The 26,252-nt window shown below is 39.6% G+C and overlaps 1 protein-coding gene across 4 annotated transcripts in view; it reads right to left on the reverse strand.

The window, feature by feature from the left end:
* The window catches only part of LOC136827883 (cytochrome b-245 chaperone 1-like), a 48,848-nt gene that overhangs the window by 18,774 nt on the left and 3,822 nt on the right, over window positions 1-26,252 (reverse strand). For all 4 annotated transcript variants that reach the window (XM_067085372.1, XM_067085355.1, XM_067085364.1 and 1 more), the window contains exons 2-7: window positions 25,107-25,148; window positions 20,286-20,362; window positions 14,195-14,343; window positions 9,735-9,818; window positions 3,514-3,649; window positions 1,506-1,645 (exon numbers count right to left, since the gene is read on the reverse strand). In XM_067085372.1, the coding sequence (XP_066941473.1) occupies window positions 1,508-1,645; window positions 3,514-3,649; window positions 9,735-9,818; window positions 14,195-14,343; window positions 20,286-20,362; window positions 25,107-25,148 (626 nt within the window). In that variant the 3' untranslated portion in view covers window positions 1,506-1,507. The remainder of the gene's footprint in view (window positions 1-1,505; window positions 1,646-3,513; window positions 3,650-9,734; window positions 9,819-14,194; window positions 14,344-20,285; window positions 20,363-25,106; window positions 25,149-26,252) is intronic.

Below are 26,252 nucleotides of genomic sequence, written 5' to 3' on the forward strand. Positions count from 1 at the left end.
AGCATGGTTGGGGGTCCGGCCCTGAAAGTGCCATGCTGTGGCAATGTTCCCGAGCAGAAATATGCAGGGATGAAGAAGCATTTTATACTTGACACTCACTCAGTCTAAGTATAAGAGGCTCCAAGTCTATGCCCATCGACAGGGGAGAGCATAAGGAGGAGATGGCATCAACGAAAACAACCAATGAGAGTTGTTTCTTGGTCTGCAACATTTGTAGAAAGGACACAGCTGTGCAACTGGCAGACGCGTGGCCATGAAGGATTCTGCACAAGGCAAACGGTCACGGCCATCCAAAACTGGTCAATGGCTGTCCCTCCAATGGTGAGCTGTCTTCCTTACAGCTACTGTGTATCCTTCCTCACAGCCGTGGCCTACCCAAAGTCTCTTGAAAGAAAAGGAAAACGACGAAGAGTTGTGATACAGCATTCGACAACGAAGAATGTGATGGTGGCGATGAAAAAGGATTTTTTCACTGATTTTAGATAAACTTTCACAGCCAACAATTAAGCCTCTCTCTCTCTCTCAATTATACTACAGACAATTTTTTTTTAAATTAGCTATAAGTCAGAAGAAAATGTTTTTAAAAGTTACTGTATCTTTTTGACCGATTTCAGGTGCATTTTAACGATCATCAATTAAGAGTTTTCTTATTTCCACTGTTTTACAACACCTGGCCTCACTGTCTAGCAACGTGTATCAAGAATATGTATGAATCTCTCTCTCTCTCTCTCTCTCTCTCTCTCTCTCTCTCTCTCTCTCTCTCTCTCTCTCTCTCTCTCTCTCTCTCTCTCTCAAATCGGAAATTTTAAAACATACATGGCCAAAATTTGTGTCAAATTAGTGATGGATCTGAAACAGAGGTTGTCAGATTAGTAACCAACTACCTGTATTCTGTTTTGGGGCCCTTCCTCTCCTCTGAATGGGTAAAAAAGTTAGTCAGAAAGAGAAGCTACGTACAAAATAAGGGGTAAAACACTGGAAGAGTTAAGATTTTGGTAAATTATTATCTGATTGTCCTTGGTATCCAAATGATAAAACCTAATGCTGTACAGCAATATAAAATCTTAAAACAATTATTTTCCCCTGATGGGTACCATAGAGCCCCAGTCTGCCAAAGTCCAAGACTGCTAATAAATTTTGATTCTTCAAAAAAAAGCAAGACGTCACTTCTTATGATATACATAAAACCATATTCAAATATGGTTAGTAAATAAGCATAACTAATGTGCTATAATGAACCATAGTACACAGTAACCTTAAACATTGTACAAGTCCAAAGGTTGCATTTATAAAGACTCACAAAACTGGTGAAAAATGTTTACTTAACCTTCAGAAGGGCAGCTTCCAAAGTTGTACATCTGAAGGTCCAGTGAAAATTTTTCTAGTTTTGAAGGTCTTAATTAATAAAGAATACAATTTATTTCAAAATTTTTTCCAACCAAACAGAGATAAGATTTATCCTCCTTAATAAATACCAATAAACTGAATAAATTTCATGAACTCACAGTTATGGGTCGTCATATATCTCTTCGTCACTTGAACTCACAGATTCGCTTCCCTCATTATCTCGCCATTCATTTGGCCTATCATCACCAAGCTTTATATCTTCAAAATTTATATTTCCACTTCCTTTTAGACTTTCAACCTGTGGGGAAAATATTTTATTTAGGATATAAAACATACACAAGCATTTACAGGAATAAACAGGTAATTAAAGTACTGAACAATATTAATCTAACTGTCAAAAGAAACAATTATTTTGCTACAGAAGGATTATTAACAGTGTTTATCCAGATACTGAGTAAACATTCACTACATTAAGAGAAAGATACGTCCAGTTCCTAATGGTAAAAGTAACACCAGTTACTGTCGATCTGAAAATCTAGTATATACATTCAGCAACAAAATAACTAGCAATATTGTCAATCTACGGTCAAATACATTAATTTTCCAAAATACAAATTAACATATCCCTCGTTCACTGAAATGTGCCTTCCCAACGCACATTATTCTTTGCCTTTAAATTTTCATCAGTTCCCTTTAGGGCCTTACCACCTGCCGGTCCAATGTCTCTACTCTCATAAACAAATCGTTTTGGCAAACCCTACGAGGGTCTAGAAATGTATAGTAACGATCTTGCTTCACTTTTTTTAAAAACAGTAACGGCAGTGAGTGCTCCTTGGGGATTATTACATGAGATAACTGCATCAGCCTTATTTTTTTTTATATTTAACTTTTTCTGTTTGCTTAATAGTAGCCTTTTCTGAGGGGTAACAATTAACAATGAGATGTCTAATACATACTTGCTTACAAAGTCAATCTTCAGGAAGCTACTGATACACTTATGAGTCGTATTTTATAAATGTACAATTCATAACACAAAATGTAGGCTCCTATCAGGATGGTGGGTTGCTGCAATGATCTGGTCACTAGATGCAACAACTGGTGCTGTTGCAACCCTTTGGACCATCTTGGGGCTAATACAATGGTATGACAATGATGCAGTTTTCCAAAAGGTTGTCATACCAGATTCAAGAGTGCCATTAGAAAGTACTATCAAGAGTAACACAACATGACCCCAACCTTGCACTGACATACTGGGTGGTAAATCGCTTGGTAGTTCCCCAAATGAATTCTGTTTGTGCACCTTTGAGGTGCTACATATATTTAGTGACATTCAAGTCCTACCACTATTTCACACAGATGTTCATCCTTCCTTCCACCATCAGAAAACCTCCTATACAGACTACTACGTACTGTAATATTCAATTGGCACGTTTTCTACAATTAAAAAGACAATACTCCCAACTGTGTCTGGAGCAATCCTGAGGAATGTATATTGGACACCTTATTCTTAAATGCTGTCCTGCAGAAAAGTGAATTATCTGAAAAATAGTGAAGTTCACAACAAAATAACTGTTTTTCATATAACTATCAGTTTTCATGAAGTTTGTCCAAAAGAGGGCTACCTCCCCAACTATTTTAGGAATCTGTTTTGAAATAGTTCATCAGGATGAAACGAAAAATGTTTAAAAAAATAGCTATGCGTATCTCAATCACACATTCATTTAAGAAGTATCATAGAATGCCTACATTTCTATAAAGAACTCTTATTAGAAAATAGATACTCTGAGTGCTAAATTATCAAATAAAAAAATTTGTTTCCATACAATATACATTTTAAATTTTCAATCTATCATTATAAAAACATTACTTAAAGTTTCAATCATGAATTGAATGCATAATTGTATTTAATTTACTTTAAAAAATCACAAATATAACTCCCAAGATATAAATCAGCTAATTCAAGATGTTATTATATCTTTGCAAGAGAAATGTACTGATAAATGCATCAATTTATTTTTCTTACTTAGGAAAAAAAATATTAAAAGGTCACAATTCCAGAATAAAGGTATTGTAGGGACAAATATTGTACAGTACCATAATCTCAACAATGACACAATGATGTGACAATAACTTGGTACCTACATAAAAGGGTGATGATTTCCTTACCTCAAGGGGTGGCTGCCAATTGTTGAATGGATCGTCGTCATCGCTTTCCGACCAATCCGCCCACGAATTTCGAACAGGTTCTACTCTTTCTAAATTCAAAAAATGTTGAATGTTCTTTGCTAACGCATCCTGATCACTGAAAAATCATAATAAAACATTCATCACCAAGAATTAGTTACATACTCTACTACCTGGCAGGATGTAAAAAATCAATTAAAGATTTTAAATACTATACCTGTACTATAATGTTTGTCTCACAATAAACCCATGACTTGTAATAGCTCAAGTATGCAGTCAAGAAACTGTCCCAGAAACTAAATTCCTGAAAAAGAAAATGGAAGCACTAGATAGGTATGTATACACAGGTTGGTGAATCCTTGAATCCTTGGGTGGCCAGCAGCCAGCCAGGCATTTAAGTGGGTCTCAATATTGTACATTACTCAAAAATTTTCCAAAATATCTCTGCTGTTATCTCACAGAGGGTGTCCTTGATTTGCTTATTCACATTGTCATCATCAGATTTTTCATAATGAATTTGTGAAATTTTGCTTTTCTGAACAAATAACTGTCTGATTTTCTCCTATATCAGGTAAGATAATTTATCATCTAGAAATTACTATTTGAAAGGACAGGTTTCCTTAGGTCCTGTTTTCCTTTAGTTCAGAGGAAATAAAGTGTACTTATTTTTCAACTAATGTTAGCTTTTCTGTATCAAATGTTTTTAGATTTTTGTCTGAAAAATACATTTCATGGCACCATATTCATAAGTACTGTAGTTGATATTAGAAACTATTGTGTATAAACATGGAATCTTGCCCAGAATCAGATGACAAAAACAAACCTCCTCTTTGGGAATCTGAACAGCTGACTCATAATTTGCCAGGCCAACTCTATAATCACTCGGCTTTGGAATCATAGTGGGCTTTCTGTATCCATATCTACAGTTTCATGAACTCCCTGCACCACCAGCAATGAGAAGATGCAGTACAGTATGTTTAATTCTCCTCCCATAGACAATGAGGTGAGGCACACGTATGAATTTTAAACAGGCAATCTTTCCTGGAAATAGAAGATGAAGACAAAATGTGTGACAAATTTTAAATCAATTTGTATTTTTTATAACTAACAAACTTGCAGTCTTAGCATAAGGGAAAGTTTTCTAGCGCCAGGTGGAGTCCAGTCAAAAAAAGTTACAAGGAAATTGGCGGCATCGGGAGATGGAGAAGATGGTGGTAGGTAGGAGGAGGAGTCGACCTCCTATAACCCATCTCCAGAGGACAGCGTCAGTTTTCTTTGGCCAAGGTAAAATATGAGGGGTTGGCTTAAGGTGGGCAGTATATGTTAAGATCACAAGTTTGGTAGTTATGAAAAATGCAAACTGATTTAAAATGTCATTTTTTCATACACAGAACAAACCTTTGGTCTTAACATAAGGGAGACTTTTGGAGGGAGGACAGAGAAAGCCTCAAAACCGACTGGAGCTTCAACTCACCTGGTCTCACTTCCTGACCAAGGAAGGACATAGGAAGGCATCTTAAGCCTCTGAGCTGTAAAGTAAGGATTACTTGTCAGCCAAACATCTGAGTAAAGAGACAAAATGGAACTCCTGTTACATTGTGTCTTAAATGGAGATAAAGAACTAAACTGTTGGAGACAACAGCAGTGTGTTAGCCACCAGCCTTGTTGTCGTTATTTTCTCTCTGCCCTTGTAAGAGAGAGGAAGGGACTTGCTTCCAAGGTATTTATATTGTGTAAGAACAATCAGTTAAAACTAATGGAAAGGGCTCAACACTCACCTGTATCTGACCAGTTCCAGCGCATGATGGTTAAATTCTCTCCACTGTCCACCAGTAGAGAAGGAATTAGAGAGAGAGGAGGTAGACCAGTCAAACCATTTATTCTCACTTTCAAAAACAGTCATCTTAGGTTAGATACTGTATAAACTGTCCCGTTAGGGGCACTGGATGAGCTATAAAAACTTGTTGAGCAGCCACCATCGGACCCTAGGAAAAAGTGTCCATGGACCTGTGGGCAACATCCCGCAGATAGAACGATGTGAAGGTGGTCTGGTGTAATCAAGTACCAGTCTTCAATATCCTTTGAACAAACAGGTTCTTTTGAATGTGATGGTAGGTCCTAGTCTCCTGACATCATATGCTCTTGCACACACTGAATCTACTTCTGGACTTGAAGGAGAAGAGTAGGCTTGTCTAATTACTCCTTGAAGCCAAAAGGAGACACTTGGGCACTTCTTTCTTGATCCAGCCTGTACTCACAAAAAGTCTTCGACAACCCAGTCTGAGATGTCGAGTCCTTTTCAGGTAGCTACGCAGTGCCCTAACAGGTCATACAAAATCCATTAGAGAGGGGAGGAAGAATCAATCATGAACTGAGGATTTTGGGTCTTACCAACTGGGGCAAAAAACACTATCTCTTTCATTGGATTTCTGTTTGCTTACTCTATTGAAGATGTCAATCAAAAGGAAAACCATTTTGAGAGTTAAACACTCCTGAAGCTCATCAGGGTTCATATGGACTCTGGTATGTTCAGCACCAATGTTAGGTCCCAATTTGAGGTTTGAGGTCTCTCCGAGAACAGGACTGGAAACTCTTGATCCATAGGAACCTCCCATAAAGAGGATAAATCCATGTCCCTGAGGTGGCTTCCAAATGGCCACATGCCACATGGTATCCAGACCTGCTAGATGTTCTCGTTACGGCACCGAGAGCGATTCCCCCCTGGCAATACCTGCTGTGTTTGCTGCACTTTAACTGGTTCCACCAGTTTGTGAAGTCGCTTGCACCTCACGGCTGGAGGCTATCCAGCATCTTGTGAGCGAAAGGCTTTTCTCGTCGCACAGCAACAGAGATGTCTGGATACCTGCAAACAGTCCTCTGCCACGGTCCCACGGGAAATGGGCCATCTTCTGTGGTTGGTGTCGTGGACGGGTCTCTCTCGGTCGGAGCTATACATCAAGGTAGCAGATTTTCATAAAATCCATCTCACCTGTTGAGGGCTATAGGGGAGTCCTGGGCCTAGTCCTACACCTGAGGGGCATGGATATCTCCTCCTCACTGGAAGTATCGCTGCTGATGAAGAGCTTGCCCCCCTGCATAGGATGTGACTCTTGTACAGTTGTACAGCGAGAGTCATCAGGATCAGACTGTTTTCCTCTGCCTGGCATCAGCAAAGAGAGTAAGTGAACTGCACGGATTTTCTTTGATGTGAAACACTCGAAGGGATGGGGAATGGTTATGCTCGATTTTGTCCCAGATTTCGTAGCGAAGACTCAGAATCCATTGGTGCTTGACACCAGATTCAAGTCCATTTGGTAATGATCCAGACGAGATGTTACTGTGTCCTGTTGGCATGCTCCTATCTGAAGAGGACTCGCCATCTCCGGCCTGAGTGTCAACGACTCTTCGTTAGCACTGGCTAAACCAAGAAAGAGGTGTCCTGGAACACTATCTCTTTCTGGTTTCTTGAGACAATCAAACGGGCGTACACTCTGCATCAGGCGAGGAAGACTCTGGTATGTTCCGAGCGAGAGCTCACAAAGTAAGGGTATTGGTCCATCCCTCGCATTCTGGAAGAATCCATTGGTTCCTCAGGTTCTGAAGGAGGGGGTGTGGTTGCACCAGACCACTTTCACCTCCTTCTACCTTTGGGACATTGTCTGCCCCTCTCTACCCTCGCTAGAGAGAGGGGAGGGTTGCTTCTATACATCAATAGCTTATAGAATGGTTACTCAATTATAGAAAAGCCACCTGCATTGACAACTGTTCCAGCTTCGATGACAGCTCAATACTCTCCTCTACCCACGGGGGCGGGGGGTTGAAAGGGAGGAGGAGGACTATTCTTACACACACTCATTCTTCTGATGTAGGTGAGATGCACCTGTCTCCTTAGAGGAGCCAGGTAAGCTAGACACAAGCGTATGTGGGGATGACTAGTCCTACTCCTCTCCCTCTTTCTCTCAACCTTACCCTTCCCTGTGGGCAGAGGGTTGGTTATCACATGGTCTTTCCATTGTCTCCAACACAAGATTCAACATAACCTTTTTCTCGAATGATGCTGCTTTTTACCCATTATTTGAGAAAGTGACCAAAGTCTGACAACTGAATATACAGTTCCTATACTTCGTTCAATAGTCAGATGCATGGTCCTGTTCCCTGATCTTTCAACCAGGAAGAAGACCTAGGTGTGGTGAACAACCAGTCAGTTCAGGGACTTACTCAACTTCTTCCCTCCAAAGAAAAGTCTTCCTATATAAAGACCAAATGGTTTGTATATTGTGTAGGAACAAATGACAAATTTTAAAAGTAATTTGTATTTTTCCTAACTATACAAACCTGAAGTCTTTATAGTTACTGTAAATGCCCACCTCATGCCATCCCTCAAGCTGACACCAAGCTTATGCCTGGGTCGAAGGTAAATTGACGCTCTACTGACCAGGTGGGCAGGACTCCCACTCGGTCGTTCGGTAGTTAACTACCATAACACCTTGTTCAAAAGTTAAACGACCAGTTTTCAGCTGCATTGAAGGTAATTCCTATATAAAGAACTCTGGTTTGCATAGTTACAAAAATACAGATTACTCTACTTTTAATTTTGACATTTTTAGTACATCAAACTTGCCTAGTGCAACTTGCCTAGAGTAAAATGGTAGACTCTGTATATTTACCATAAATATGTAAACAACATTTATGTTACCATGACAGGCCACCAGGGCAGCGCTATGGTTTGTTTACATCCACTCAGGGCAAATGGCTGAAAGATAAACTGCCAACGTAAACATTAATTCGGCTTTTCAATATTTTATTAATTTACTTGTAATAATTAGGATTTTTTTTCAATGTTTTATTATCAGCAACAATTTTTGTGCCTACACACTGCAGTACAGTACCTAGCCTAGCCTACGGTGCTCAGTCTCCCACCGCCAATACGGCAGCATTGGGCATACAGCAGTTTTTTGATACAGTATACATTTGAAATAAAAAAAGTGCGTTTAATAAAGTATGTTATTTAACTCTGAACTTATTTAATTGTAATTTATGTGTAATGTTTTGTATAAAAAGGCAAGCTTAGGGTAATAAATGGTGGTCAAGAATGGATTAATCCATTTTCAATTATTTCTTCTGGAAAAAAATTTATTCAGATCTTGACTGAATCGCTCTCGATGCTTCTTCTGGAACGGATTAGTGTTGAGGTCCGGGCTTCTAATGTACTCAAGGTCCTGTTGAACTCCTGTTCTGAGTTGTAACCTAAAAACCTAAGTCTCCTGAATGGTGTTGTATCTAATGAAATCATCATATTAAAGTAAAGTGTTACTCCCTGATGTTGCTTATTCAAGGTTTATGCGAGTTGCTAAATGTGCCTCATTATGTATTCAAGCTGTTATGATCTTTATTCTGGATCATGTTCATAGTTTACATTGTACTGGTAGCATCAACACCAAGAGGTCCACTAACCATAATTTGTAAAGCATTAGAACTTACTTTACATGATAATAAGCTCCAGAACACACTAGTCTCTATTCAAACAAGAATCAGCTCTTCTCAGTAAAAACAGACAATGGTAAGGTCTCTGTTGTATGAATAATCCCATTCCCTATCATCTTGTAGTCATTTACGTTAGTTGTCGGATGGCAGATGGGTATAAGAGGAATCATCATGCTGGCACAAGAAATTTTGAGTCCCATCTGAGATATATTTTCATTTTCCCATGACAAACAATGGAAAAAGGCTGCTAATACCTGCACTGTTTGTAAATATAATTTGCCAACAGAAACAGTTACCCTTTACAGAAATTTCCAGCACAGGCTTTGATAATGCTGGTGCTTTACATTAACAATGGGAGACATAAATAGTTACTAATTCAGAAAATCTAGTGGTTTTTGCCCCCTCATCTCCTTTATCATTTCTAACGTTCCTAACAAGGACAGGGATCCATAACTAATGGATCAACTCAAAGTAGCACCCATGATGAAACTTTTAAGCCTTCTGAATTTTTAACATCACCTTTGCTTCAGGCATCATGACACAAGCTAGGAAAGACAGGTTTGAAAAGTGTAGGCACACCACACAATCTGTGATCCCCGACTATATGAAAAGGTAAGAGGTCTAGAAGTGCTCCCACAACAATTTGGCAAGTTTACACAAATGAAAGGTTACTAAGCAGAATCTCAAAGCAATATCTATAAAAATAAAAAAAGACTCACCTCTTGATGCCAACACTAGTCTCTGACACTGGTATGGTACCACCAGCCCGAAGGATAAGACCAACCTGGTAACCATCTTTATACCTGATGGAAAAAATGTAAAATAAAACACTCACATTCAGACAAAATTAGGATTAATTCATATAAAACAGTTACCAATGCATTCGTTTTAAAACTGAATCCTTATACTTTCACTATGCAGCATTGTTTCATCACAAACCCATTACTTTAAATAAGGCAAACTCATCCGTTGTGTGAATTCTCGAGACTCCCCACTACCCCTAATCTTCACCAATCACAAATTTAATTTCTTAACTTCTCAGTCTTATTCTTTCTTACACATGTGCGATTTTTTAAAATCTATCCTTCAAGAGATTAGAAGAAATATTTTTCTGATAAGATATTTTTTGCTATCTCTTGTGATATTAAACTCCATTTGTTTCCAAGTCTCTTCTCTAAATATTAGAAAAAGAGAACAGGCAGCTCTGTTGAATCAGTGGGTGTGTGTCTGCCTGCTGGATAACAGTTCTAAAAGAGTCCTAGTCTTTCAGAAGTATCCACAATTACCATGTGCTATTATGAATTTTCATTCTACTTCACCCTTCCCTTTCTTTTGTATGAAGACATTCAGGGCGCTGACATCTAATACAGGTCTCCAGCTTCCTGACGACTTGGGTACTACGAACAGACGGTTGTAGAATCCTGGAGAATAAATGTCCTCTACCACTTCTATGGCCTCTTTTAGAATGAGAGACTCGACTTCTTACGAGAGGGCTGCAAACCTCTGCACTTGGCGAGTAAGCAGTCAACGCGACAGGCGTGTTGGCTAAGGGAGGTTTGCTCACAAAGGGAATAGTGTAGCCCTCCCTCGGGACAGATACTATCCAGGGTTCTGCTCCCTTTTGCTCCCAACACTCCCAAAAGAGAAGGAGTCTTGCTCTCACCTGCATACAGAGGACTATATCCTTACTTCTTGGAGGAAGATTTAGAGGAGTTCTTGATGGCACACTGTGGAAAACTGGTGCTGGTTCTCGGTCTAGCATACAGCCTGGGTCTGCTGCTCTGAAAATGATGAAGTCTGCAGCGGCGTCAAAGGTCTGGGGGTAAAGGCAGGGGACTCCTTAGGGCGCCTAGAAGATTGAGAGAGGAGATCCTGTGTGCTCTTTTTCTGAAAGTCAGAAGTTATATCCAATACTGTAGCCTGGGGAAAAGATGACTTGGAGGAACCAGCCATCTGAGCCTCCATGAAAAATACCAAAGCAGGAGAGGAGGGAGTTGCTGGTGAAATGAAGCTAGGAAAGGTGGCCAGACAGGAACCTCAGCAAGGAGGCATACGCAGTTAAAGGTGTGCCCTGTTCCGCTACAACTTCTTCCTCAGAAGAAACAGGTGACAAAGATAAATCCGCAGGAGCCTGGGAAGCTGGAGGAGCCTTCTTGAGCAGACTCAGAATGCTGTGAAGTTTACTCTGAATAGGATCTGTGACTGCAGGAGCTGGAATACTAGATGAGTGAGCCTGAGTACTATACGGCGCCTGTGCAGGTAACAGATCAGGGTGCAGAAAAGAAGAAACTCTCGCTGCAGGAGTGACTTCAGAGGTTCTTCTAGAAGATGGAACACAGATCACCTACAAGACAGCTTCGGGCGCTTTGGCACAGAAAGTTCCAATCCTCAGGCTCTAAGGTTACGATCCTTGGAAGAGGTTCTTCTAAAACGCTGAAATCTGGCGCTTCGGCACAGAAAGCTGTCCCAGTGACTGAAGAAAAAGGGGGTGTCCCTAAAGGGGATACTTACTCTTCTTGCAGGTACAGGAGAAGAGCTCATGAAGTCCACTGCACGCCTTTTCAGCGGTCGTGACTTGTCTGAAAAGCGCCATTGATGCCTGGGACTTAAGATCCTCAGAACTAGAAGACATACAATGCACGTCCACTTTAAGGCCTTCCCAATGGCCCTTGGTTGCAGTCTGAGATACGTCAATGGACTGAACCAAGGTGCTGGGTGAGTATGCCAGGGACCTGGGCCGAACAGCCACCTCCTCCACTGACGCTACAATAGCACTGGGCGCCACTGGGCGCTCTGAATTACCTTTATTATCCATGAGCAATTTTACTGAAGAAGCTAACTGGGAGATTGATTCAATAATTAATTCAAATCTCATGTCAATCTTTGACTTGAGGCTGGCTATGGGGTTGGGATCGGAAACATCAGAGCCAGGTAAAGAAGAGGTTTGAACAGGTAGAGGGGTTCGTAGAAATTAAAGGAACATTCGTATCTGATTTAGCAGATGAATCCTAACTAGCTAGTGACTAACTTCCCTAGCAGTCACTTTCCTTTTTTTGTACCTAGCAAGTTTCTTTAAGTGAGAATCTAAAGTTTTCCACTTTTTTTAAAGAGAGAATCTAAAGTTTTCCACTTTTTTTAAAGAGAGAATCTAAAGTTTTCCACTTTTTTAAGTCCCAATTGGCACATTCTGAGCACCTCAAGTCAACAGGACATGTCTGTCCCCTACATTCAATGCACATCATGAATGAGTCATACAATTCCTTTGTCAGTCGTGTATTGCAGCCGTTGCTGCAATAACTAAAGCTAGAAACACTAGTGTCAGACATTATGAAAATCCAAAACTAGGAAAAAGGTTGTAATCTGACGATAAGGTCTCGCCTATCACTAACTCATTATGTCGCAAGACTAGCAAAAGAATACTACACCAATTGTCGATGAAAGAACAACCAGAAAAGTAAGAATTCCAAAATTCAAGCTGCTGCCAACCACTGGACATCAACCATCAGCTGGCAGAAAGAAATTGAGCTCTTTGCTAAGTTATTCCTCTCTTTCCCCTGATAGTGGGCGGGGCATGTCACCTACCCCAAAACAAACTAGCGCGACCCGCAAATTTCAAAATTTTAAGCTCCGAACGTGAAACCATTAGCTGGCAGAAACAAACTGAGCTCTTTGCTAAGTTATTCCTCCCTTTCCCCTGAAAGTGGGCGGGGCATGCCACCCACCCCAAAACAAACAGGCGCGACATGCAAATTTCAAAATTTTAAGCTGCCGAACTGGGTGAGTTACTTATATAAAAAGACAAGTGTTGGAACCTGGGAGTTGCAGGCATGGTGGGTGTAGAGGAACAGAACCTCTTGGCTGCTGTCTCTAGAGATCTAAAAAGTAGTCTACCTCTGGAATGTGGTAAAAAGACCAATAAAAGCCCCTATGATTATGATTTGCAGGAACACTGTAGAGGGTGTGAAGGCATAAGTTGCCCAGCTTGAATGGCTTTGGTACAAAGCCTCTTCATCATCTCTCTCTCTTTGATGGCTGTAAACAACTGTTGATCCACGATATTGGCTCTTCTGGGGCTTTTGAAATTAAAGAAGAGATGCTAAAGAGGTACTCAACACATGGCTTAAGCAACTTGATGATGAATAGCATTGCCTTCTTGCAGAACTCTTTCCCCTCAAACATGGCTGACGTGAAAGCACTGCAGCTAGTTCCCTCCCTCCATATGCCAACTCAGCTCTCAAAGAATGGATCAAGGACACTGCCAGTTTCAAGGCTTAATATACAAGGTTACTCAAGCAACCACTAGTAATGGCAATGAAGATGAGAGGACAACCAACTGGGAATTCTTACTCACATCAAGAAATGTAACCCAAACTTTAACTGCCAGGAAAGAAGTGATACCACAAGCAATGAATATTGTTTGACATAAGATCTGATCCTCTGTTAAAATTTTTCACAGCTTTACATCAAAGAGAGTCCCATCTGTTCACAAGGATATTACTCCTGGCTATGTGATATGGTTTAAAGTAATTTATGAAGAGGGTGCAAAAAACTTTTTGGAACTGCACAGTAAGGAACTGACTGACACAGGTTTTGAAAATATAATGGAAGGTAATACAAAGACAGAAAGGTGTTCAGTCACTATCACCAATGTCCAGAGGCTGCTGAAAGAAATGTAAAACAGCCTTTCAGATCACAGTGAGAAATTTCTATACGTATTCTCACTCTAAAATCTGACTCTGTTACCAACAGTACTCAACACAATCAACCCTCCACCACCAGCAGAGTCAAAGATGATTCAAACATCGTTGCTAATATTAGTAACATAAATTCACTGCCATGAGACCTCTTTACACAACTATCTACCCAGGGACAGTCACTGAGGGGCATTTGATTTAAAGGACATCAAACAATTCATACTGTGATGGGAGCGTTTGATAGAACAAACATGCAAGATGGGCAGCTGCTGAAGGGTGAGCAATCCTCAAACATTTTTCTATTTTAAATATTCTCTATTTATAGTTTCATTTAACCTATTGCGCTGAGACTACATGTGTAATATCAAGAGAAAAATATTCATATATAATCTAGACAATGTAGTATTAGAAATTTAATAAGTCCTATTGACATTTGGTCTTTCAAATAAAAAACTTACAAACTAAACAAACAAAACTATACATACCGTTCCTTTATGTGTAACACTCTTACAGCCAAAACTGAACTAGTATCTAATACTAATGTGTTACGGTCTGCACAACGGCTAGTTAGCCACTCAAACCAGTTTCGTCTAGTCATAATTATCTGGCTTTTCCTCAAGTCAAACACACAGTCCTGTAATGTTGAAGAAACAGTATTGTACCAAACATGCTGAAGGAAGCAAGGCATATAAAATAAATTTCACATTTGAAAAACTACAAAATTTAAGAATGTTCTTCATGATTGCAGCATACAATCATCAGCTTTTAAAAACACAACAAATCCTTTCATACAACCCTATGGTTTACGATTACTTCAATTTCACCTGTTAAAAAATTTTAATTTCCAAGGCTACAGTAAAAGAATTATCAAGGCATCAGATTCCTCTCTGCATACCTCAGATGTACAAAGAGGGGAAGAGTCTGTGACAGTCCTTGATATTTCGGAAATAAACGGGGAGACACTGGTTCACAAGCACACTCAGGGAACCCTGTGTCAACCCCACCTATGGAAAACATCACCTCTCCCAACCCTAGCAGGTGAGAGAATGCTGTCCCCAACCCCAAAAGAAGGAAGGAGCTTCATCAAAGTTCAACAGAACTTCTTTTGAGAGAGCCTCCAGGTCTCTCTCTCTCTCTCTCTCTCTCTCTCTCTCTCTCTCTCTCTCTCTCTCTCTCTCTCTCTCTCTCTCTCTCTCTCTCTCTCTCTTCATATGTGCACATTACTGTAGATAATTTATATATATACTGTATCTGTTTCATGGTGCATGCTTCGAAGTTTTTCTCAAGTTCTAGTTGATGAACTGAGTTTTGTTACTAAGAGCCTGAATCAAAGGTACCCAAAGGATGAGGGATGAGGCAGTGATATCACTGGCAGAAGCAACAGGCACTGTAGCACTGTACTGGAAGTTTGGCTATTTTGGAATGAAAAATTTCATAATTGTTTTCTGAAATGAGGAACTATGGCTTTCTAACACTGAAGAAAAAAATGGAAACATATTTTGTTTGGACATTGACTGATTCACAAAAAGCATGACATCTAGAGAGCCCATGTGTCATTATCTGAAGCAACAAACCTATCTAAGCCACAGAAATCTTTAATACCAAAATCTCTGGCAAGCTGATCACCACTGCATACACCACTTGGCTGCATGATGTTCTTTATTTTGAACTGATTTGATTGCTTATCACTTTGTAAATGATTTTTTTTACACTCTTAAAGCGTTTCTTTTTGCATCACTAAATCTGAAATTGTTTGATTTGCTACATAAGATTCAATAAATAAAAGTAGCCACCAGCTTCCCTTTTCTAGTTTTTCTTTTATTGTAGGAGTGACATGCTTACATTCTATGCCACTGTAAAACATTTAAGCCCACTTTGGGTATATATAACATTTAGACAAAGAAAGAGACCTAGTACTGCACAAGTTTAATTTTCTTAGTGCAGTGTGACATCACAAACATAGCAGCTTAAACAAACTAGTCCTTTCATGACGTTTGTATAATTTCATTTTCATGGTGTTTTTCATAGAACTTTTGAAAGTTTGTACTATTTTTGAACTTAGAGTGAATGTAACTGTTACATACAATATATTGTACAGTCTACAGTATGTTGTTTCCAAAGTGTAGACATTTTTATATAGGGGTAAGGTGATACAGTATACTCGTACTGTACTAGTACTTTTCTGTTAAACAGGATTTAAATATATTCTCATATTTGATGATCTTACATTTTTATTATACGATTCTTGAAGCATTATTAATGATTTTGGCACAAATCCATTACTTTACAGCCAGTAGCTCATTCATGCTCGCAAAACAGGAAGGCCTTCCACCAGATGGGGTAGGTAAATCCGTGCTCCAAAACTTCATTCTCATAGAAGACAGTCACGTCTTGCACTGTCTGACCCTTCTATTTGCGATGTGGGGTCAGGAGGTGGCCCTATTTGTAAAGTAGAGAGTATGTACCAAAACAAACTATTTTGTTTCAAAATACTGTATTTGTCTCATACCCACTACTTCACAGTGGCCTGAGAAGCAATTCAAGACAGGTGGTCTCCCAACAACTAGTTTCAGAGCAAATGTATAGAGAATTTGAAGATATACCCTCTGGAGTGAAGAAACCTGAAGGACAGAAACACAAGGGGTCATGAATAGGACTAAGACCTCCCTAGAAAAGGCATAGTTTCTGCTCATTCAAAACTAGACTAAACATTCCTTTCTGTATACAGTTGTCTCATCATCTATAGTGTGGATACCTATGCCTAGAACACTGTACAGTATTGAATAAGACAGGACAGAGTATCCAATGAAGAAGACAAATCTGATAAATGGACAGCATTGTCATGATTTGTTACCAATTGACCCATAGCCACCCTGGTCCACAGTCCCAGCATGTTTTATGTTCTTGCAAACTGCAATTAGGCACATCTGGGAAAATTTCTGCATTTAATGGCTGTATGGCCATATTTGCAACAGTTCTTGCTTTGCATGGGTTTGGGAACATAAGGTCTTAGTTCCCTATTGAATCCAAGTATTTTAATTTTCAAGGGCAAGATTTGTCCACTGAACTGTATTTTTGCTATTTTGATTGATTTATTTTTGTCTTTCCTGCTTGGGACCATATGTTTCGCTGTCTTCAACATTGTTGTATCTTTTCTGTAATGAATCTAAAAACATTGATTTGTTTTATATTTCAACCTCTAGATTTGGCAATGTTACAGTGCCTTGTAAACTATTCCTGGTATATGCCTTGTAATGCTTATATTTATGTTCTCTATATTTCTAATGTTTTGATAATTTTCTGACTGGATTCTAATTGCTGTTTACACCAACCATTCCAATTTTTTAATTTGTCTTATGCTCATCTCTTTTGATGGGCATCAGTTCAACAAGTAATTTTTCAATTGAATAAGGATATATCTTGGTCAGCTTGTAAATTCAAAAACCTTGACCAGTTTGATTCTCCAAAGAGGGAACCAAAGTGAACCAAGGTTGAGTCAGGTCTATATTTTCTTTTATTTATTATTTTAGGCTCCAAAGGGTGCATAATTGAAAAGTTTGAACTATTTTTTGTTCCTTTCTTTGGTAGGGACACAGGCACAGAAACATCTGGCTCAAAGGAGAATGGTTCCATTGTAACAATGCCGGGTCATTTTTTTAAAGGGATATCCTTTTTCTCACATGGGTCATCAACATTTGGAGAATTTTCAATCTCCAAGGTAGGTGCAAGGGTCATCAACTGTGCCATAACAGTATCATCAGAGGACCCAGGGGTACTCAAATCTTTATTCTTACTATTCATAAAGATCGAATAGAAAAAGAAAAAATAAACCTGAAAACTTTAAAAGATATCATTACCCATTCATGGGGTTTATTCTTCCACTAATGGCACAAGTGAGAGCCGACTCCCAAATGTCCGCCCCCTACCCTACCCCACAAAGGATGGCACAATATGATTAGAATGGCCCAAGTGTAAGCCAAACCCACTTGCTTGGACCGAGAGTATTACAAGATTACAGTCATCGCCACCCTAATTGTATTATGGGCAAACCAGATAGAATGCCGAGAGTCCTATCCCCACAGCCAGACCCCCATGGAATCCATGGCCCAGCCCCGCAGAATAGTTCCGCCCTTGAAATATCAACCTGACATCTCTCAGGTCTGAACATTATTGGGTAGTTGATGATCCTATCACAGTTCCCACTATTTAGCTTCGGATATAAACCCAATCCCGGCTATGATATCTTTCACTATTTAGCATTTTTTATATAAGCTTTTTTAGAGGGGATGTCAAGTATTCATGGATTTTATATGTCAGATCCCCAAGGACAATGTCAGACCCTTAAGACGAAAACCTGACAAGACAGATCTTCAAGATCAAAATATATGGGACCTTAAAAATGCAAAATATATCAAGGAGAACACATCTACGTTTCTTTGAATGGTAAGGAAGGAGCTACTCCCCAAATCTCATAATCCTTGATTTTGAGGTTGGAAATTTCTAACTCCTTGGTACATAGATATTCTCTCAAGATGACCTTTCTCATCAAAAAAGGAAATCTGACTTATTCACACTATTGGTTGAAAATAACCTTGGACACTTTTCTACAGCTTGGGTCACCTGCAGATATATCTTTAAGGCTCTTATTGGGGGACATGAGCAGGTCTGTGTTTTTCTCAGCTACAAAACTAAAGTACTTTTATCAATACTGTGACAATTTTTAATGTAAGAAATGTCACTAGAAATGGCATCTAGGCTGTCCTAAGGGCATGGTCCTCAAAAGGGTCTGTCATAGCTCATAACATGGTGACAACTTCGGTCATACGCACAGCTCTGGTCGCTGCCGAGTCATTGCAGCAGTGCTGACAAGAAAGGTGGGGTGGCACCAAAAAGAATGTTGAACTGGTTCTTGTCATTAGAGCAGTTGTGGTCACGGCACCAACAGTTAGAGCAAATGAGGTAATGCCTCCAGGGAGTGGCTTTGTACATGGTTCCACATTTAATCTTCATACTAACTGGTAAACAATACATCTAGTATAAAACCCTTTCCTTGGCTCTGGATGCAGGCTCAAACTGTCTTGGCAGGAATGAGGAGAGAGGTAAGTGGCAAAAGGTATCACTCAACTAAATAACAAGCTACAGTGATACTGGGGTGTGCTGCTTACCTTCCTGTTTAGATAGGAAGTAATATTTCAACACTGCATAGCCAAGAATCCTAACAACCTGGCCAATATCTCTACAGATGAAAAAGGAAATTTGAACATTGTTGGCATAAGAGACCTTGCTAAATAGTGAGAAACTATGGCTGAAGATTAATGGCTGAACAGTAACTGACATCATCTACATTGCTCTACAGTTCCTCTATAAAACAAAGCTAAGTGGTCTGTTGATAATTATGTAATTATAAAGGCATGTAATAAAGGTAAAAAATATAATATCTACTACTACACTAATGATGTGGGCATGCAGGAATTAAAAAGATGTAATAAAGGTAAAAAATATAATATCCACTACTACACTAATGATGTGGGTCTCAGTTCTAACAGGAATTAAAAGATGGGTCTCTGCCCAGACTGGCAGAAGAATTCAAACATTATTGACACTTCCTCTGTGATGTGGAAAAAAGCTTTTCATCTAATGTACAAAGTGTAAAAATTCCTGTCCTCCAAAACCCAGGAAAAGTAGAATTATCCTCACATTGCAATTAACTCCACTTTCTTAACAGAGTATAAAAAATTTGGTTGACAGAATCTTCCACGGTTTACTATTCCATGAAGAACATCCATTACAGGTCTTCTCAATGTTACTCTTGTCCCCTGCATTTACTACAGATCGAATGAGGATCATAGCAAGCTTTTGTGAGCCTAGTTTTACAGCCTTCGCTGCAATAGTGAATACTCGAACTGCTATAATCTGAAATAATTCAGAAAACACTGGGAAACTAATAAAAAATAGGATAATAAACTATCAATAGCTTGCTGCGCAACCAAAACAAAGTAATTGCACTTCACCAAATCCAAAAAGACAACTGAATAAATAAAAAAAAAGCTGTTGCAAATGGCGCCGATGTGTATACCAGAACCGGCAGAAACAAATGGGTTCACCTGCCAGGTTATTTCCCATGTTCCCCGATAGTGGTTGGGGTTTGTCACCTACACTAAAACGGAAGAATTGCCGCTTCTAATTTTTAAAAAAATTGCTGTGCTAGTTAGAAACGTTAGCTATGTAATTACTTGGTAAGTTACTTATATGAAAGTCCAATTTATAGAGAGGTTAGGATGCTCTTTAAAATAATGACCCTACTACTGTTGCATTCTGCATCATCTTAAGCATGGAAAAATAAAAACCAGGTACAGTGCTATGGGCTTTCATCATGATCGTATAAAGTGGTACTACTGGCCAAACATGTTTCCATGTGATTAACTGATTTCAATGGATTTAAATTCAAATAATTCTAATTAAATATTAATAATACATGAAGGTTATTCTAATTCTAAGCCCAATAATATGTGGCACATTAATGCAGCAGAGATTACTTATGTTTGGAAAAACTGACACACATTAAGGGTACTTTACCTCCCAGTCATCGAGGAATGTTAGTCCTAAAATAAGACAGCCAGTGAGATATGCAACCTTCATAAAAACGTGGTCATCTGTGGAAGAGAAATACAAATTACTAACATACGCAGCAATGCAGCCATGGCATGAAAGCATATGCATACACTTCAGGGCTTCAAAAACCATAAAAATACCATATTTTAGAAACAAAAATGACATTATAATAAAATAAAGTTTTATATATTCATACCAAGTAATTACATAGCTATAGTTTCTAACTAGTATGACGGCTTAAATTCAAAATTCGCGGCAACGCTTTGATTGTTTAGTGCTGGTGACCAGTACTGCCTTCAACGGCAATACTCTGAATGACTTAGCAGATAACCTCAGTCTGTTTAGCTTATGTCCATCAGAAGGGAGGAGGGAAGAGTAATTACTCAAACCACTTTGGTTTACGGGGTTTGTCTAGCAACGAAAATCTGCAATTTTCGGAGCTGAGGTTACTCTGAAACATACCTAAAGACAGGGCTTTTCAGTGGGAGGCCCCGAAAGTCGCCAATTTTCGGTAATCGGTGATTTTCGGTTATCATCACAATGTCAGAACAGAACCCCCCACCGATAGCCGGGGACTGCCTGTATATATAAAACTATTTTATTCTAAAAATGTCATTTTTTAATATAAGTAACTTACTAAGTAATTACACAGCTGAATTCCACACTGACAGAAGGTGAGATACATGACATGTTTTATTCCAAAACATTAAGTCACGTAATGAATTAGAAATAGAAAAGTTGCTAGCACTGAACACAATGCTTGTCATTCCTTGTTAGTTAAGAGAGCCTGTAGTAGACACTGGCTCTGTTGGTGCTCGACTTAAACTGCAGTAGCCAGCCTTGACTGTGATCTATTTCAAGCTTTCAGCCGAGGAGTGCTCTGAGGGCTGCCAGAGCATTACAAAATATAAAACAAGTGCCCTTGCCCTGAGAGTGGTGGGTGTTCCAGGTACCTTGTACCCCTGCTCCCTAAAACTCGGCACCTTACTACAAGGTGAAGTGATAGTAAGAGAAAATCCTATACCTCCTTCCGCGATACCATGCCAGTTACAAATAAATGCAAAGTACTGCCATATTTTAAAACTGCTTCATTTCCTGAAAACAGTGAGAAACAAAGATTGATTACACAGAAGGATGACAAAAAAGCAGTGCCTGGAAGATGAAGATTCACTTGATAAGGGGAAAATGCTCTCCTAAATCTGAGTGTGTCTCAGAAAATAAATCCCCAATAGGATTCTAATCACAGAGACCTCTTGTCATAACACCACAGGGGTATGGATGGTCTTGAAGGTCCATGATGATTCCATCTGGACAACATCTCTATTCTTCCTCAGAGCTAGTGAGCGCTTCTGGGCGCTCTGAGTATAAGTTGGAGCCAAGGAGAGCTGGGTGCCACATGAGTTATGAGCTTGGGTGCTGCCTCCACAGAAAAAGGATTCAATAAAATTTGAAGAAACGGATCCAGGGGCTAAAACAAGGGAAATGAGCAACCCACGTCTCCTTCTTCCTTGCTTGGACGTGCCAAGGACTTGAAAGTTCATTGAGATATACACAAAAGAACTGTGGGTCTTGTCTGAATACAAGATTCCAGGTTTACCGGCAAGAAATGGTAACAGTCGGACAGGACAGAACAGAAAGTGCTTGAGACACCATCTTCGGAAAAGCTTAAGTCTGGCAGATGAAGACTTCTATGTCTTAGCCGCTGCAGCAAGTCTGAAAAAAACTGATAAGCCTCTGGACAGTCTGGAGCCTGTCGAGGGAAAAGCAAACCACTTTGATAGATCTCTTGTCCATGAGAAGACAGGGTTGGGAGGATCTTGTAGATTCCACCAATCACCAAGTTCTGGAAATGACCGGGTAGAATGAGGTGTTAACTCAACTTGCAGTTAGGCTAAAGCCCAGCCTCCTTGACTGTGATGAAGTTTAAGGAGAGGAAAAACTACAGCATGGTGTTAGTTGCATGCTATAGGGATGGTATGAAGAGAAATTCCTTGAAGGGGCCAGCTTCAAAAAGATTAAATGACACCATGGGATCGGAGGTCCAATGAAGACAACATGCTTCTGTAGTTCCAGACTTGATCTTCCACAGGGATTCTTACTATTTGTGGGAGACAAAACAAAAATACATTAGAACTGTGTCTGATTTGGGGCTGTGAAAAAACAAAGGTGTCTGACTAAGTTTCCCTGGGCCCCGGTGGAGCTGAGATCAAAAAACCTTCAAGCACTCCATCAAAGGGGATAGAAGAAGTCAGTCGTCCAAGTGAGGGCTGATATTCATACCCTGAAAAAACAAAGTCAAATACAAGAGGAGCGAGGACTCCACAGAAGACTTGTGCTGTAAAGAGGCTGAAGCACAGATCCTCAAGCTGGGAAGACCCTGTCCCATGAGAGGGGCCTAAGATACTCCTAGAGTCTGGCACAGACAAGTCAGGGTGCTTCCTGCATCTCTAAGGCTTTCATTCAATAGCCACAAAGATTGAAGGAAAGGGCTGTCTGGTTCGTCTCTGTTTGAATTTTCGTCTTCTAATCGAAGGAAAAAAGGGGGACATGCCTTTCGCTGATGACCATGGGGACTTTCAGAGAAATGAGCGAACTTGTAGATCCACATGCAGAGTTGCAGACAATCTTGCGGACTAATTGCTGACTCTGCGGACTCTAAGACAGCTGTGAGGACACGCCGATATCCGTGTGGACTCGACATTACTGAACTCGATAATGCTTTGCATGTACTCTGACGACACCTTCGTACAGAATGAAAACATGCGGAACTGTTCGTGGTAGAAAATAATATCTGGAACAGTTATGAAAGGCTTGAAGAATTCCAGGTCTTAAGAAAAAATCCTAACTCTAAATAATTACCAAAAGGCTACCAAGTAAATATACTTCACCAAATTGATCTCAATCACCACAGGTAACGAAATCCAAATTTAGCTGAGAGCTAACAAACTCGTAGTCACCCGGCAGAAACAAATTGAAGTGCTTTGCTGAGTTGTTCCTATCTTTCCCTAAAGTGGGTGGAACTATCTACCTACACTAAAACAAAAGAATCGCTACCATGAATTTTCAAATTTTAGCTGCCGAACTAGTTAGAAACTATAGCTACATAATTACTTGGTAAGTTACTTATATAAAAACCAGCTTTATAACAAGGAAAATGAATTTACAGCATACAATAAAAGAAAAACTTTCCGAAGTGTTTTTCGAAGTCTATACTCTGTCAGGGAGATTTGCCACAGTCACTTTTGGTACCTGCCAAAAAAAAAATCTCAAATGGTTAATAAAATCAATGTCTTTCAACCTCATCACCCTCGAATATCATCAACTTCCCTCTGGGCTTCTTAAAAAAATCTGTGTTCAGCAACTTTAATTCTTGGATTTGGCAAAGTTCCAACACAACTTCTCCCTCCTGCTTTCCTTCACCTCTACTGATACCCACCCATAACATTCTTAAAACTAGCTCTCTGTTTCTATGTATCCATTTGGTCTCTTCCTATCAGCACCCCAATGGTACTGCTGTCATTAAAGAGCCTTTCATAGACCCCATTAAATCATAGTAAGCTAAACAATAATAAAGAATAATAATAGCCTTCAACAGGGAGCTCTGGAGAGGAAAGAGATGAGACTGCTGAGATGGATCTTGGGCATGTTATTTGTGGAAAAGATTGAAAGCGAACAAGAATGAAAAAGGGTGGATGTTTCTGAAATAACATATAAAACCAGGGAAAGTAAAATGAGGTATAATCATCATGTAGTTTGCAGGGATGAGGACGCTCTGGTTAAGAAAGCATATGATATGGCTGTGCAAGGTAGAAGAAGCAGAGGTGTGCAGGGAATAGAATTAGATGGAGTGATATTGTAGACATGAAATTGTTGGGTGTAGACAATGCAGATGCCCAAACCAGAATTCTGTGGAGCAGGAAGACTTGAGATGCCGACACCATAGGAAGATGGGATCAAGGTCATAAGAAGAACAGAAGAAGAAGAAGAAAGGAAGAATGAGAAGAGCCTTCAGCACAACTTATTCTTTACTAGTTAAATCAAAGAACTCAATTAAAATGCAAGTAACACATTGAAAACAAATGCTTACTTTACCAAAAATCATATGCAATTATAACGCTTATAGTAAAAAATTGAAAAAAGAAGTCTCACAATCACTTTAGTCACTTTGAACTCTAAAGCAAAAGAGAAAACAATGTCTATACCAAACCACACCGGTATAGCGAGCTAACTAGCTAATAACTTATACTCAAAAACGTAAACAGATGTCCAAGAAAAGTTAACTTAAGGATAAGAAGTTTAACCAACAAAACTCAAAGGAACTAGTCTAGTAAAACACCAACACACAAATACTAATGAGTGCATTTAATGAGATACCTTCCCTCAAGTAATGGCGATACATAATGAGACCGGTACTGATTGGAAAACAAGAAAATATGACTCAAAGGAGCATGAATAAGAAATAGCTGTGCGTAAAACTCCACAAGTGTGCTAGTTAGACAGACAAACAGGAAGTCACCATTCTCTATGATAAGGAGCTCTGGGCCCCAGATATGTAGTACCTTCTTGACCAGTTGGAAGTCTGTTGCTTTTCTGGCGTGTGCCTGAGAGCTGCTGACAGCAGGATAAAACTACTTAAAAGGAATGGGTTTGTGGAATAACAGATCATACGATAAATGAACTAGCATTACTGTGTAAGACATTTTGCTCATTTCAAACATCAATTTCGAACCGAGAGATTTGCTATTACAAAGATCATGACGTAAACTTTTCAAAGACACTACTAACCTGGGCTGTAGTATGATGCACCAACACCAATGGACATTACACCTGAAATAAAGAGGTCAAATCTTACTTTTTGGTTTACAAAAATGCAAAATAATTATATCACCCTTTAACCTTGAAAGCTACTTACAAACAAATACAATACTTTAGTTGAGTATCCACATTCACCTTATCTGCATGCAACCAGTCCCTCTGCATCCAAGGCATCAATAACCTAGGTGTTGTGACACCAGTTTTTGTATTCATAAATCAATCAATCAATCCCTATGCATCCAAAGTAAATGTGTAATATTTATAAAATTCATAAAAATTTATAAAAAGCCACACTCCAATGGCTGGCACCACTGCGCAGGCATAAAGAGGGTTGGTAACACTGTTTACAGGCATAAACAGGCTGAGAAGGGTTACTGATGGGGTGGGAGGCTACAGAAATAGTTGCTGGGAAGGTTGGGCGGAAAGAAAGACGACACTGCCATGTGAAAAAGAAGTCTGGGATCCCTGTCTCACTTTCCCAGAGGATAGGCCCCTAATGACACAGACATAGAAGGCGTGGTTGCTCCCGAAGGCTTTGAAGTGGTTACTTTCATTGCCCTGAAGGGTTTGAAGGATGCAAGTTCCCAGAACTGGACTGTTCCATAGTGCATGACTACTAGCCAAAATCTGTCCTGAGAAGAGGGAATACACCATATTATATATTATCAAGACTCAAATAGCCCACAGGATGACACTCTGATCCAAGAGGAAAATCAGTGCCATCACTCCTGAAACTTGCAGCCTCCTGAACCTCATCTAGATCACAGGAGCCACCAATGGCAGAAAAAGTATGCAATGTCTTCAACCAAAGATTGAACCATGATGCTGCCTGGAAGAACATCATGGTAACAGACTTTATGGTTATCCATTGCCAAGAAGGCTTTACCTTCCAATCACAAGTCTTTCCAAGAAGGAGCTTGTTAATCAGTATGTATAGTGACAAGCCCAAAAGCAGGGTAGTAGTCTTGGTGTTCTCCAGCATGTAAGATTTCTTCCGACATGTCAATGGCAGGGATAGGAGGGTAGGTTGCTCAATCTGCTAGGCAGCAGGAGCCTTCTGCACCACAGATCAGGTTATTCACCTGGTACCAAAACATCACGAGCTAGCTGTGACCA

The sequence above is a fragment of the Macrobrachium rosenbergii genome, chromosome 3, assembly GCF_040412425.1.
Source record: "Macrobrachium rosenbergii isolate ZJJX-2024 chromosome 3, ASM4041242v1, whole genome shotgun sequence".
Lineage (NCBI taxonomy): Eukaryota > Metazoa > Arthropoda > Malacostraca > Decapoda > Palaemonidae > Macrobrachium > Macrobrachium rosenbergii.